Below are 15464 nucleotides of genomic sequence, written 5' to 3' on the forward strand. Positions count from 1 at the left end.
CAGTTACTGTGAGAATCTCTTCTACATTGAGGATCACTTAATCTGATTAAGGTGATTTCGTTTATAAACAAGAAAGTAGGCCTAGTGGCCAGCTATGCACACAGGCAGACTTATTCCCCACCCAGTGATTTTTCTGTGATGCTATATGGTGTCTCATCAGGCATGACATCATCTTCCTTAAAAATAGAAATGCAGGGGCTGGAGAGTTGGTTTAGCAATTAAGATCATTTGGTGCTATTGCACAGGACCTGGGTTCAGTTCCCAGCATGCACATGACAGCTCACAACATCTATAATTCCAGTTCCAGGGAATCCGACACCTCTGACCTCTGTGGGGATTGGACATTGGACTCATGTGGTGCACATACAGACACAGGCAAACACTCATGCACATAAAATAAAAATAAATCTTTAATCAAAATAGAAATGCAGTTTTGCCTGGATATGTATCTAGTAAAATGAATTTGTGATTAATTTCTGGTCAGTATAGTTCATCAAGCAGAAGTTTCACTGTAGAATGAAGAAGTTACCAATGTACTTCTCAATTTGTTAGAATTCTGAATAAAAATTTTGAGAGCATGTGATGTACTGCATTGGCCCAGATAAACAGTGGATCTCATTTTTTACCACACTAATTTCAAAATAAACCTATTCCTTTTAATAAAGACAAACATTTTTAGCAACCTATTTGTAAAATGCAATGTGAATTACAGTAGCTGGCCATATTTGATTTAAACTCTAAATGTTATTACTGTGTATAGTTTCCTTTATTTTTTACTATTTATATTTCGTGTGTATGGCATTTTACCTGCATGTTTATAAGTGAACACCTGAAACTGGAGTTAAGGACTTTTGTTAATCAGCATGCTTTTGCTGGAAACCAAACCCAGGTCCTCTGTAAGAACAGCCATTGCCTTTACCACGGAGCCATCTTTCCAGTCCCATAATTTCCTTTAAATAGCCTAAAAAGATAGATGAAGTCAGTGATTTCACATTGTTGATTTTATTGCTTTTCTAGTTGGTTACATCCTTGGACTTGGTGATAGGCATGTACAGAATATCTTGATAAATGAACAGTCAGCAGAACTTGTACACATAGACTTGGGTAAGTAATAAGATACATCTATTTCTTTAATTTTTTAAAAAATATTTCATTATTTTTATATTTTTATTTTATGTGTATGCGTGTATTGCCTGCATGTAGGTAAGTGCACCCATGTCATGCAATGTCCGCAGAGGACAGAAGAGGCTGTGGGATCCCCTGGAACTGGAGTTACGGACAGTTGTTAGCTACCATGTGGGTGCTGGGATTTGAACCTGGGTCTTCTGCAAGAACATTCAGTGTTCTTAACTGCTGAGCCATCTGTCCAGCCCTGTTTCTTTAATATTTAGTCATCAACTACGATCACTTGACTCTGAGCATGGTGCAGATATGAAGAAGTCAGACATACCAGAGCAAAGATTTTAAAAAATGAAACATTTTTTTTCCTTAGGTCTAGACAGAAGAAGTAGCCATTTCTACCTTGGATAATGAGTAAAACTTACTATAAGGCGTGGGGATTCAGTCAGGTCTTCAAGAAGAAAAAGGAACAATAATGCGATAAAAGGGAAAATCTTTTTAAAAGGAGTAATTGGTGAAGCATGTTGTAGGAATGTGACATATTAAATTGGCTAGCATGAGCTTTGTAATTAAGCAGCTTGGTAATAGACTAAAAAGATAGATTAAAAGAGTTTTTACCTTGAGTTGATGGGAAGCAAGTGAAGATAAAGAGGACACTATCATGTTTGATTTTTTAATGTAATTTTTGGGAGGAATTTGGAGCAATAATAGTTTAGAAATGAATAATAAGGATTCTGTGTGAAATAATGAATGTATGGACCAGAGTTATAGTGACCAGGAGATTGTATTTGAAGACTTTTTAAAGTTTTTATTGATTTTGTATTGTTCATGTATGAGTGTTTTGCCTGCTTGTATGTAAGTATATTGCCAGAAGAGGACATCACATTCCCTAGAACTGGAATTACAGGTGGCAAGTAGCTGCCATGTCGGTGCTGGGAACCAAACTATAGTCGTCCAAGATCAGCAAGTGCTCTTAACCACTGAGCCATCTCTCCATCCCCCAAGAGGTTAATGTTTAAGAAAGGTTTGGATGTAATGACAGATTTAGACCATGCAGCAAAGAGTTCATTTGAAGTTGCCGAACTGGAGGAGATTATGATCTTACACGTCATTCTTTAAAAAGGACTGAGGACTGAAGCATTAGAAATGCTGTTACTGGCCAGGTGTGGTGGCACACACTTAAAAATCCCAGCACTCGGGGGGCAGAGGCAGGCGGATCTCTGTGAGTTCCAGGCCAGCTGGGGCTACAGGGAGACCCTGTCTCAGCCGGGGGGTGGGGGTGAGAGAGGGGGAGAGAGGGAGGGAGAGAGGAAGGGAGGAAGGGAGGGAGGGAGAGAGAGAGAGAAGAGAGAGAGAAGAGAGAGAGAGAGAGAGAGAGAGAGAGAGAGAGAGTGCTGTTACTGAAAATGCAAAGGCAAGCCTGGCATTGGTGGCGCACACATTTGTTTTAGAGCCAGTGGTATTGTCATGGGAGTTTCCAGCATTCCAGCAGTTGCCCAGCACTCGGGGCAGAGGCAGGTGGATTTCTGAGTTCAAAGACAGCTTGAACTACATAGGGAGTCCCAGACTAGTCTGGGCTGTGGAATGAGACATCATTCCAAAATAGAGCAAACTAAGAGAAACCAAGACTTAGAAACCAGGAGGAAGGGGTAGCTTAATCACTGAGCCATCTCTTTAACCTGAGGAAGAGGTGTCTTTGAAGCCATGGGAGGAAAAAAATTCATGAAGGGAGTAGTACCTTCAGTAGTAACTGAACAGAAAGGCAAATGAATGCTAAAAAAAAATGGTACTTTGAATCTAACAATCAGTCATTCCTGGGACCTAGGAAATACCTAGAAATCGATGAGGAAAAGCTAAATTGTAAAAGAGCAAAGAATAAAATTAAGGATTGTAGACTAAGAGTGTGGAATAGTTCTGTAAGAAGTTTGGAATTGAAAGGAAAAATGGGAGAGAAATCCACATAGACCAGAGACACACCTTTGGTTCTTTTTTTAAAGATGGGAGAAGCATAAACATTAGATACGATGATATAGGGAAGAACAAGGCAATTGAAACAGCAAGGAAAAAATGTCATACTATGAAGGTCTGCTAGCACAGTCTTCAGATTGGAGACGCGTTAGCTTTCTGCAGAGGAGTAAAGGATGAATTCTAATAGTTTAAGCTAGTGGGGAAAGACTGTGAAGAAATTGCGTTACTCTTTTTTTCTGAGAAATAGCATGCTCATTTGATAACAATTGGAGGAATGGTAATTGGACTTAAAAGAAGAATAAAATTCCCAAAAGAGGACCCACTGAAATGAGCTCATGAATTTGATTAGAAAGGACTGTTGTACACCAAGCAGTTTGAAGGACGAGTTCCTAGGTGATAGTCCTACCTTTGTTTTAGAGCTGGTGGTATTGTCATGAGAGTTTCCAGCAGTTGTCAGTACCTCTGGCGTTTAGGCTGCAGTCTGTTAACAGGGGAGGTGTTGGCAGGACAAGGAGTTTGAAGTACTGGTGAAAGTAGCCAGCCATGGAGTCTCTACCCCTGGCATGAGTGAGTGAGGAAGGGGCACAGACAAAAATCTCAGCTGAGTTTGAAGACTACTGAATGACGATAAGGAAATAGGAGTTTGATTAGATGGAGAATTTGAGATTTTTAAGGAAGTGCACTTTTAGGAGATAATAAATTTTTAGTGTTAATTCATATTAGTCTGTTGAAGCAGAAGGGTAAAGTGAATGTGAGAGGGATTTGTTAGAGCTAGAAGGTAGGACCTCAGTAGTGTGAAAGGACAGTGATTTGGAAGATGCAGAATAGAAATAGGAAAATGCTAGCCTGTGTCAGGCTATGCCAAAAGCAGTTACAGATGAGAAAGGCAAATTGGTACAAGGACTTTAGAGTACTGTGATCTGCTCTGTACTTCTCTAGCCCAGCAGTTCCACTGCAGCAGAAATGTACACATGAGTATTAGAATGCTTGTGGTGGTGCTGTTCATAATAGCCTAAACCTGAAACAGACCAAACATCCATCATGGATGGATAGATGGATGAATAAATTGTAGTGTATTCATAAAATGGAATACCATACAACAATGAGATTCGTGAACAATATTAAAGACCCTTATTACAAATACAAAACTAAGGGCTGGAGAGATGGCTCAGTGCTTAAAAACTGGTTGTTCTTGCAGAAGACTCAAGTTCAAACCCCAGCATCCACGTGGCAGCTAACAAGTGTCTGTAACTCCAGTTCCAGGGGATCTGACACCCTCTTCTGTCCTCCACGGACATTGTACAACAGGGGTGCACTTACCTACATGCAGGCAATACATGCATACACGTAAAATAAAAAAATAATAAAAATAAAATATTTTAAAAAATAAATACAAAACTAAATAAAAGACATAGAAAAGCACACATTATATAATTTTCTGTATATAAAATTCAAAGCGATATATAAAATTTATATATTTCTGTATATAAAATCCCAGGAATCTACAGTGTTAGAAGTCATTATAGTGAAAACTCTTTGAAGAAATGGGAGCTAACTGGTAGGAGAGTGCTCTTTTATGGAATGCTTCATGGTTTGTGTGGCATCCTTGCCTAGGGGCCATGCTAATATTCTCTGTATTGATCTGGTTTTAGTATGTGCTGCCAAAGGGTGTCCTGAAGAAGGTCTTAAGTTCTGGTACAGTTGTTTGGATGCTGATTACACTATAAAATCTAGTGAGCCACACACTTGAATGATTTATACTTTTCTATGTACAGCTCTTCAATTATGTTTCTGTAGAACAAGTGCTCTCCCAAATTTGGCATCTTAGAACTGTAGTTATTATTATTGCTCTGACCTGTGGCTGACTGAGCTCAGCTAGGCAGTTCTGGCTGAGGATCTCTTGTACTTGGAGTTGGAATCTAGGGCTAGAGTCATTTGAAGATTCCAGATGGGTGGGAGTCCAAGATGGCTTCTTCACCATGTGTCTGATGCTTCAGTGCATTTCCACATGGTTTCTATCTTTTTCCAATTTTTCTCCCCACTCTAATTCACCCCTTGGTATTAGTGGTAACTATCTGGCCTCCTCCAGTTCTACTCAACTGTAATAAGCACTTTCCTCTTTGGATCCCTTTTAGTGGAGACCAAATAGGGAAACCAGACTTCTGTCCTGCCTGCCAGTCACAAGATGTTGACTGCCAAAGGCAACAAATCAGAAGTGTAATTATAATGCGGAGTAACTAAAAATAGCTAAAAGGTATGGGTTTCTGTCAAATATCAACAGTCATATTAAGACACCAGGAAAATCTTGCCTTGAGTACAGAACAACAGTACACAGGTGTCTACGCTGAGATGACAGAAGCTAGAATTGCCTAAAGAGCTTGTAAAGCAGCCTTCATAAAAATGCTTCAGAGAGGGTTAGGGATTTTACTTAGTGGTAGAACCCTTGCCCAACAGGTGCAAAGCCCAGAGTCTGGTCTCTAGCATCAGGGGAAAAAAATAAGCAGTGCTTTACTGAGCAGTTATAAACACATGTGAAACAAATGATTCTACAGCAAGTTCAGTACAGAAATAGAAGCTATAAAGAAGAACCAGAGAGAGATTTCAGAATAGAAAATATAGTAATTGAAACTTAAAAATCGACAGAATGAGGAGACAGAAGAAAAGACCATAGAGACAGAATTGCCTAATCTAAACAACAGAAGAAAAATCATGACTAATCTTCAATATTGAGAGCTATCCAGAGTTCTTAGTCTTGATCGAAAAGTAACTATCCTTAAGACCTGTCAAGACTCAGTGGTTAAAAAAGAAAAGAAAATAGGCAAAGGCATAAATAGACACTTCCCCAAAGAAGAAATTTAGATGGCAAACACAAAAAGATATTTGCCAGTAGTACAAATGTGTGCTATTCATAATAGTCAAAAGCGAAAGCGGGAAACAGTCCAGATGTCCTTCACTGGCAAATGCTTAAACTACAGTACAGCCCTACCATGGAATCCTACTTAGCTGTAAAACCAGTGTACTGAAACGCCCAGGAATCTGGATGACTCTCCAGAGAAGTCTGCCTTGTGAAGAAAGCCCATCTCAGAAAGTCATATTTTATATGATTTCATTTATATACTACATTTGAAATGACACAACTATAAAACTTTTAAGCAAATTAGTGGTTGTTAGATGAATGGGTAATGTTGGGGGTGGGGTATGTGAAAAGCCCTGGGAGAAAAACACGTGTGGCTGTAAAAGGGTAGTATGAGGGATCCTTGAGACTGAAATGCTGTGTGTTTGGCGGTATCAGTGTCCCATCCTGGTGTAATACAGTTTTTTAAGGTAGTACCATCAGGAGAAACAGTATGTAAGGTGATCTTCCTGTTTATTTCTTGGAATTGCAAATGAATCTGTAATTATCTCACAATTAAGCATGTGAGTCTATCTCAAAACTAAAAGCTTCATTCGAAATGTTTTAAAACACATCAAATGTGTCTTCTGGGTTTTTTTTTTTTTGGTCTTTTTGAGACAGGGTCTCCCTGTAGCCCCAGCTGTCCTAGAACTTACTGTGTAGACCAGGCTGGCCTTGAACTCACAGGGATCCACCTGCCTCTGCCTCCCAAGTGCTGGGATTAAAGGTGTGCACCACCACACCCAGCATTTTCTGCTTTTTAAATTCTATCAGTTTTCCATTCTTGAAAATAATCCTTCAATCTGAATTTTGGTCCAGAAACTGTTGTTTTTATATCTGAAGTAAATGTCATCAGTGGTGGAGACAAGGTTGGCAGGGAGAGCAGGAGGAGAGCCATCTGTATAGCCTGGCACTAACAATGTGTGACGACAAGAGTATTTGTTGCCTTCACAAAGTTCACATGCTGCTGGTGGAGACAGTAAATAAGTCAGCTGATAAACTTCTAGCCTCGCTGTATTATTTTATTTTAGGGGTTGCTTTTGAGCAGGGGAAAATCCTTCCTACTCCAGAAACGGTGCCTTTTCGACTCACCAGGGATATCGTGGATGGCATGGGCATCACTGGTGTTGAGGGTGTCTTCAGAAGGTAAGCCAGGGAGTGCAGACAAGTTTTGGTATCAAAATTATTCAAGTTTCAGCTTTATATAGGTGTTGGGATTGCTTGGTAGAGTTACATACCAGCACTGTGCAGTGCGCTGTGGACAAGACTCTGGTTGGTACAGGCAGTAGTAGTTCTTCCTTAACCACTGGGACTGAATGCAGTATGACATGTTTATTATTTTTATGTGTGTGTGTTGCCTGCATGTAGGTAAGTGCACCTGTGTCATGCAATGCCCGTGGAGGACAGAAGAGGCTGTCAGATCCCTTGGAACTGGAGTTACAAACAGTTGTTAGCTGCCATGTGGGTGCTGGGATTCGAACCCGGGTCTTCTGCAAGAACAGCCAGTGTTCTTAACTGCTGAGCCATCTCTCCAGCCTCCTGAAACATCTCTTAAATGCTATCGCTGCCAACTTTTGTGCTCTTTGAGATAAAAATTTGGGAATTGCCCAGAGGGGAGGAGAGAAATGGGTGGTGGGCCGGCAGTAGACTGAGAACTATTCGAGATTGATTGTTGTTGGGTGAGGGAGAGAATGACTTACATACGATCGCTAGATGGGCTGACTGGACTCCAGTGGACACATTTGCGCTGAAGAACACTTGGGTACAAACACCTGAATGAATAAGAATACCATACATACTATGGCAGAATACATGAGGTTCAGTGAGGGGATGGGGAGGCATGGATAGGGGAGGGGTCTGAATTTGATTAAGAACTATTGTATGAAGTTGCAAAAGCTCAATAAAAAAAAAACGAATTAAAAAAAAAATGGGACTTGCTAACAAAGACAGTCTGAGCATGTACACCTGAGTGTATATAGGTAAAGATAGGTTGAAAGTACTTATATGCAACAGAATCCATGTTTGTAATGTTTTCACCTTGTAGATGCTGTGAGAAGACCATGGAAGTTATGCGTAATTCCCAGGAAACTCTGTTAACCATCGTAGAGGTAAAGTATGCCATAAAAACACCTGTATTTCTTTACCAGACAGTGTATCTTGTTACTTGTTCATTTCATGTAGGGTGTTGCTGGGCAACAGAAGGAAAGTTACACAGTAAGCATTTTCTTAGATCAAAATGTCTTGGGTTAGAAGTGGCTCTGTTGTCCGTATGGTTCTTGGACTGTGATAGCATTATTAGGTAACCTCTATAGAGTCTTTAATAAATAAATGACTACTTTGACCTCTTAGGTGTCCCATTTGGGGCTGCAGAAATAGCTTAGTCAGTAAGCTGCTTGCCATACAAACACGAGGGCCTGAGTTTGGGTCCCCACCACCCATGTAAAAACCAGGCACAGTGGTTCATGCTTGTAACCCTAGCATTGGAAAGGCAGAGACAGGAGACTCTCTGGGACTCACTGGCTAACCAATCTAACCAAATTGGTGAGTTTTAGTTCAGGGTGAGACTTATCTCAGATGATGAGAAGTAAGCAGGGAAGTAATCCAACTTCGACCTCTGGTCTCCACATGTGCCTGCAACACTTATGTGCCTGTACTTACAAACATGTCTCTACACACACACACACACACACACACACACACACACACACACACACAATTAATTTAAAAAAGAATCCCATATAGTATTATCTAGAGATTAGTTTCATTATGAAAAATCAGTAATGTGTATCTTGATTTTTTTTTTTTTTTAAATGAGGTTCAGACTTAATTTAGATAGAAATCAGTGTCAGTATTGTTAATGGTGAGCATGACTGAGGAGTGAGGTTTGCTGCTGAGGCTGCTGCAGTGCTTTCTGCTGTTTAACCTTGGGACAGCTCACTGAGTAGACATGACCTGCAGAGTATACACATTTAAATTGGGTTCATTGTTTTACGTTGACCCAGGACAGAAAGGAAAACAAAACTTCAGTACTTAAGACATTATTTCTACCCCCGTGAGAATTGTGTACTTCTGGCAGTCATTTACGAGTCTGGTAAGGGTGGATGAGATAGGAACTCGGCAGTGTTTCCTCCACAGGGAAACATGGGAAGTAGCATGCAGGCACGCTTCCTTTATGTTCTTTGGCTTTTTGTTCCTTTGACCTAGTGTTGCTGGACCTGGCTGTACGTGAGGATCATCTGTACTGCTTCTGTAGAGTATTTATGCGACCAAGTTCAAACCACATTTCTAGAGAGGAGGCAGATCTTGTAGAATCACTCCTGCTGCACAGTCAGGGTTGAGAATCACTGTCTTATTTCACTGGCACTGACTGTTAAGCCTCTGGTAACAAGGTTGGGGTTGTATTTTCTAGAAGATAGAATTTACAGTCTGCCTGTTAATTTCTTGGCCTGTATCCACCTTTATGAACTGAAGTGTCTTTGTTGAACTCCTTTGGTCTGTTGATGGTCATACAGATGGTTGGAAAGAGTGTGTGACAACATGTGTCCCAAAGTATCCATGGTAGGTTGACAACTGAAATCTGTCCTAAAGCTGAGAATGTATTCCTTTCCTTCTCCCGTGACACGTGATAACCATGTGTTGTCATTCGTCATATAAGGAAAAACAATAATGTGGATTTTCAATAATGTAGAAAGTAGTCTAAAATAATGAAAATCCCAGCTTTTTAAAATGTGCTTAAGGTCCAAAGCAGTATAACATATTCCACAGTATTTTATTCTACTTTTAGTCTCTGTCAGAAGTTTTGGGGGCTTTTTTGGTGGGTTGGTTGGTTGGTTGGTTTTTGTTTTTTGAGGCAGGGTCTCCCTGTAGCCCCAGCTGGCCTGGCACTTGCTAATGTAGACCAGCCTAGCCTCAATCTCACAGAGATCTACCTGCCTCTGCCTCCTAAGTGCTGGGATTAAAGGCATGCACTACCATGCCCAGCTTTCTGTCAGAAAAATTTTTAGTGGCTGGGTAGTTTGAGTGTTCTTCAGTAGTTAGATCCTGAGTTAACACCAAAAGGGCATATGTAGTTTCTTTTAGGCTGTAGAAGTATCATTAGTTGAATGCCAAATTGCTATGACTATCATTCTTTAAGTTGTGGTAGATGAAGTTGGAGATATGATATTGCTAGGCCACCTAGGGATTTGTCCATCATTGTAAGGAATTTGGATGTGCTCTAAGTGAGGGTTTAACATCTGAAATACAATTTCTATCTCCACTTAACAATACCCATGTCACTTCTGGATGCCCCCCGCCAGTTCTATGTTTTCTAACTGACCTATCTGATGTTCTCCCCAGTAAATTGGTCCAAATTTCTGTAAATCATTTGGTATGGTTGCCCCAACCTTTAAGAGTAATTTCCCAGTCACTCTTGCTGTGTCCAGCTCTGGGCAGTGCTTCCCAATAGCATCTTGGTTCCCTATCACAGAGATGCCACTCCCTTCTTTTCTTGGATTCATCTCTTTTCTTCTGTTTGATTTCATTGAGCTGCAGTCACTTTTATTTTTTCTTTTCAGTATTGACCAGGACCTTGTGTACTCTAGGTAAACACTATACATGTAAGCTATATCTTCAGATGCAGTCACTCTTTCTAATGTACTGGTAATTTAAACATCACCTGCTTCCTAACCCTGTTTCAGAGCACTTTGACCTGGGGACTTTCCCATTTCCTTCTCGATGTTTCTCTCTGTCGGCCTTCCAGAACTTGTCTTCGTAGTAGACCATCTTATTCCCCAAGATTTTAACTATCCTACTAAGGAAATATTTCACTCCCTTTAGCTTAGAGTACTTAGCCAAAGGCAGTTTTGTCCCAGAGAGGACAGCTGGCAGTATCTGGAGATACTTTTTGATATCACAATTGGCATTTCTTGGATAGGGCCTGTAAAAAATATCCAGTTCTGAATGTTAGAGCCTCCTCTAGTGGAGTTGGTTTGTGTTTCTATAGCTTTTTCCATCACTTCTGTGTTGATAGAGTAATACATATTTCCCATTTTATTCCAGTATTTGAAAGTATGATTCCTGGCACAAGTCTGTGATTTCAAACCAAGTTATGTGGGTTTTACTCTTCAGCTCAAGACTAGGTTTGTGATTGAGACCTTCATTCCTTCTTCCTGGCTTATTTATAAGACTCCTTTTGTGGGTGAAATTGGTTTAGCTCTCTGAATTCTGAAGCCATGCTAGTGCCCAACTCAAAATCACATAGCAGCCCTGGAACTTAAGAACAAGCCACCTATAATCAGTCAGTCAGCTCCTCTGTGGTTATTGATGGCTCTGGAGGACAGTCAAAGCAGCATTTAAAAAACTGTTATAGAATTAAACATGCTAAAGACATTTTACAGTCCCAGCATGTAAACGGTGAAGAAATCCAGTAAAAGCAACAATCAAAAAGTGTTCCAGTTCAGTCATGTTGGCCTGTGCTGCTGGATCATTTATCTCTATAACTAGGATTTCATTTATTACCAAGACTTGCTGAAGCCTGACTATAAAAGAATTTTAAGGAAAATAAAAGCAAAGAAGAAACTTCTGTGTTTATACACAGCAGGGCAGTTGGTTATTCAATAAATTGCATCTTTCTTTTTTTCTTTACCCAAATTTGGATATGATTGATAGAAAAAGAGCCATTGGAATGGGTTGGAGGTCAAAATGTTAGATTTACTACTGCTAAAAGCTGTAAGGGAACATGACTTTGAAGTGAGGTCAAAATAGATCTGTTGGCACTCTCCAGTTCCCACAGTCTATTCTTTGCCCCAGGACAGCCCACCTGAAGGGGAATTGCTGCTTACAAAGCAGATTCCGCTTACTCAGGACTGCACTGGTCAAGAGTAAGAGGGAAGGAATGAAGACAGTGGTAACCTCTTTTAAGATTTATTTATTTATTATTATTATTTTTTATTTATTTATTTAGTTTTTGTCTTTTTGAGACAGGGTTTCCGTATAGCCCCAGCTGGCCTGGAACTCACTATGTAGACCAGGTTGGCCTTGAACTCACAGAGATCTGCCTGCCTCTGCCTCCCAAGTGCTGGGATTAAAGACGTGCGCCACCACTCCTGCCTATTATTTTTATTTTATTTGTATGAGTGTATTGCTTACATGTGTGTAAGTGCACCCATGTCATGTAGTGTCCATGGAGGTCAGAAGAGGGAGTCACATCCCCTGGAACTGGAGTTAAAGACAGTTGTTAGCTGCAATGTGGATGTTGGGTGTCAAACACTGTCCTCTACAAGAGTAGTCCGTGCTCTTAGCCACTGAGCCATCTCTCCAGCCCCCATAACCTTCCTTTAATAGGTTAATATCATCCTGTCATGTTAGTCAGACGTGAGTTAAGGGGCATCACCCCTGACCATGGAGGACAAATGAATTTAGGATGAGATGAGAATCTTGGAGAGTTACGTTGGCATAGTTTGTTCCAGAAGGAAACATGAATCATCTATATATTTGCTCCCCCTCCTCCATCAGCTGCTGTGTGACTAGCATTTGTTTTTAGAATTCTAGTAGCAAGTACTGTTTTTTAGCCACACAATGAAAATGTACATTGTTCTTATAATACTGTATGTTTTCTCTGTTTAGGTCCTTTTGTACGATCCACTCTTTGACTGGACCATGAACCCTTTGAAAGCTTTGTATTTACAGCAGAGGCCGGAAGATGAAACTGAGCTCCAGTCTACCCTGAATGCAGACCACCAAGAATGCAAACAAAATCTTAGGTGAGAGATTTTAGGAAGGACCTATTGTTTCTTATTCCAAGGCCCTTAGAACTGTTCTATATCACCAAAATCTTTGTGTTTTTTTAATCATTAGTGACATGGACCAGAGTTTCAACAAAGTAGCTGAACGTGTCTTGATGAGGTTGCAAGAGAAGCTGAAAGGAGTGGAGGAAGGCACCGTGCTCAGTGTGGGTGGACAGGTCAACCTGCTCATCCAGCAGGCCATGGATCCCAAAAACCTCAGCCGACTTTTCCCAGGATGGAAAGCTTGGGTGTGATCTTCAGCCTATGAATTACCTTTGAACTCAGCATTTAGAAATTACATCTCACCAAATTTGGGTAAAGATTATTTACATGAAGAACTCTATTTGAACTGATATGTATTCTTTGATTTGGTAACACCCAAAGCTGCTTTGATGATTGTCCAAGAACATTTCTGCTCTCATATATTAGAAGTAATAGTTATTATCTACTTCCAGTCTTAGTGTTGAACCTGAAGATTGCACATGTATTGTTTTCAGTAGGATCCTGGGCTTGTACGTTAGCTGTCATACTTGTTTTCAGTAAGACTACAGTATGTGCCTAAGCTGAGAGCAGTGGAACCAGAGAGGGACAGTTCTGCCTTCGGTATGCGTTAGAGCAAACAAGTGTTCTCTGCTTTGAGCTGCTTTTAGTAATGAAAACATGTTTTCTAGATAATGTGTATACACATGCAAATATATGTGATGAATTAATATTACAAGAAAGGAAAACTTAAAATTCTGTATATATCATGAGAAACCTACATTAAAATGAATGCTGGGTTGGGGGTATGGCTCAGTGTGGCACACTTGCCCAACATGTATGAGGGCCTGTGTGTTCAAGACGAGAGTTATAAATTTTTAAAAAAAGAAAGCATCTTGAAAACAACATAATACAGATTGAGCATCCTTAATCCAAATCCAAAATATAAAATGTTCTGATAGCTACACTTTCTGTCATACTGGGCACATTTCATATTTCAGGTTAGGGATGCTTAGCCTGGTAGTCTACATAAATATTCAAACTCTGAAAATGCCCCAAATCTGAAGCATATCTTGGGTCCCAAGCATTTTTGAATAAGGGATTCTGAATCTGTATTTTAAGATGTATTTTAACTTTCAGTAGCAAGTTCAGGCAGAGTTACCATATAATGAAGGTGTTAGGAGAAACAACTTTCAAAGACCCAGCTAGTGCAGTTACTGGTTTTTAATGAGCATTGGCCCTGTTCATTCTATTCTCTTTGTCGCCTAAGCCCTTTTAGATTTCTGGTTGCTTTATTTTTTCCTCACATATTGTTTCTTAGTTTATGAATTCAGTTAACATTCTTTCATCTTCTCTTAAACCTGTTCATTGGGTTTTTTCAAAAGTTTGTTTTCAGGACTGGAGAAGATGGCTCAGCAATTTTATTACTAGAGTAAATCAGAATGTATGAATTTAGACTGTCTTTAAGAAAGTGTTGACAATGTCATGTTGACTGTCATAGTGCACACCTAAAGTGTAACAAATCGGCTAATGATGGCCTAGCTAAACGAATCTGTAGATATTCTTATCAGTGGCTTTAAAAGTACCAAATTTGCATCTAAACCTAGAAGCAGCTAATTGAAACCTGAAATATTTAAGATTAGAAAATACTTGACAAGCTGGAACACTGTTGGAAAAATGGCACCAGGAGCCAAAGAAGTGGTTAGACTTATAGGAATTAACCAAATAGTTCTTTCATGCTGAGTGCCTGTCATGGATTTCAGCCTCCTTTAGCCTTGTAGAAGAACCTTCCAAGATTAGTAATGATGTCCCAGTACAGAGTCAGAGGAAGTGAAGGCTGGAAAAGTGAGGCCAATGGTTCAAAGCTAGAAGCAGTGGCAGGTCCAAGTATAACATGATCCCTCTCTTCTATTGAAGAGATTGTAGATGAAAAGAATGGCTAGTTGCTCACAAATCAGTGAAAAGCAATTAGAGAAACTGCTAGAAACAGAAATAAATTGGCCTGCTTGACTTTTGTCCAGAGTAAGGGTGGCATTAGCCCTCCATCCATCTGTGCTGTCATACCTCCTCAAGGTGGCCCCTAATCAGGTCCTAAATCTGAGGTCATCATAGTGTATACCTAAAATGTGAGATGATTATGCACTTCAAAACTGGTTATAAATGAAATATGGCAAAGGAAATAAAAGCAAACAGGAAGAACTTTGGACATCTTAGAGTTTAGAATGGACTAATCTTGTAAGGAGAGGGCCAGGGCACTGGTTTGAAATAGAAAAGTGCCATTTCAAGTATTTCAAGAGCTTAATGGAATTCAAATTCTTAATGGAGTTACGTATTTTATGTAGATTTGTTTAGTACTACTAAGTATATTCCTTGGTTACACTGTTACCTGAATATGTTATAAAATGTTTTGAATAAATAACTATAAAGTATATGCTAAGACTCATCCATTTTATTGAGATACTTGAGTGTTCTGTGTGATCGGCACAGGGCTAGTTAGTGCTAAGGAATTGTCAGCCCACTGCTGCGGGTGCTGCAGTGTGACCACTGGCCAGCTAGCTCTCTGTAGTTCAGTCTGGGTGTCTAGTACTTAATTACCTTTGTCAGAAAGGCAGAGGAATCATGTTCTTTGTCTTTGGCTTAAAGTGATCTAGTTGACATTTCTCAAATCTAAAAAAAGTAAGTTGTTCTGGAATATGACAGAAAGATCCCAAAATTCTAAATTTTCATCTCTTCCATTG

The 15464-nt window shown here is 39.9% G+C and overlaps 1 protein-coding gene and 1 non-coding gene across 3 annotated transcripts in view; one reads left to right on the top strand and one right to left on the bottom strand.

The window, feature by feature from the left end:
- The window catches only part of Atm (ATM serine/threonine kinase), a 131776-nt gene extending 116619 nt beyond the window's left edge, over window positions 1–15157 (top strand). For both annotated transcript variants that reach the window (XM_029561896.1, XM_008829714.3), the window contains exons 60-64: window positions 1018–1104; window positions 7012–7126; window positions 8025–8088; window positions 12587–12723; window positions 12818–15157. In XM_029561896.1, coding sequence (XP_029417756.1) covers window positions 1018–1104; window positions 7012–7126; window positions 8025–8088; window positions 12587–12723; window positions 12818–13001 — 587 coding nt within the window. In that variant the 3' untranslated portion in view covers window positions 13002–15157. The remainder of the gene's footprint in view (window positions 1–1017; window positions 1105–7011; window positions 7127–8024; window positions 8089–12586; window positions 12724–12817) is intronic.
- On the bottom strand, window positions 4658–4759 carry LOC115069723. Its single transcript, XR_003848962.1, has one exon. It is a non-coding gene; the product is annotated as a U6 spliceosomal RNA (small nuclear RNA).
- Window positions 15158–15464: the final 307 nt, after the last annotated feature.

This window comes from Nannospalax galili, unplaced genomic scaffold, assembly GCF_000622305.1.
Source record: "Nannospalax galili isolate Female #2095 unplaced genomic scaffold, S.galili_v1.0 scaffold854, whole genome shotgun sequence".
NCBI classification, from domain to species: Eukaryota; Metazoa; Chordata; class Mammalia; order Rodentia; family Spalacidae; genus Nannospalax; species Nannospalax galili.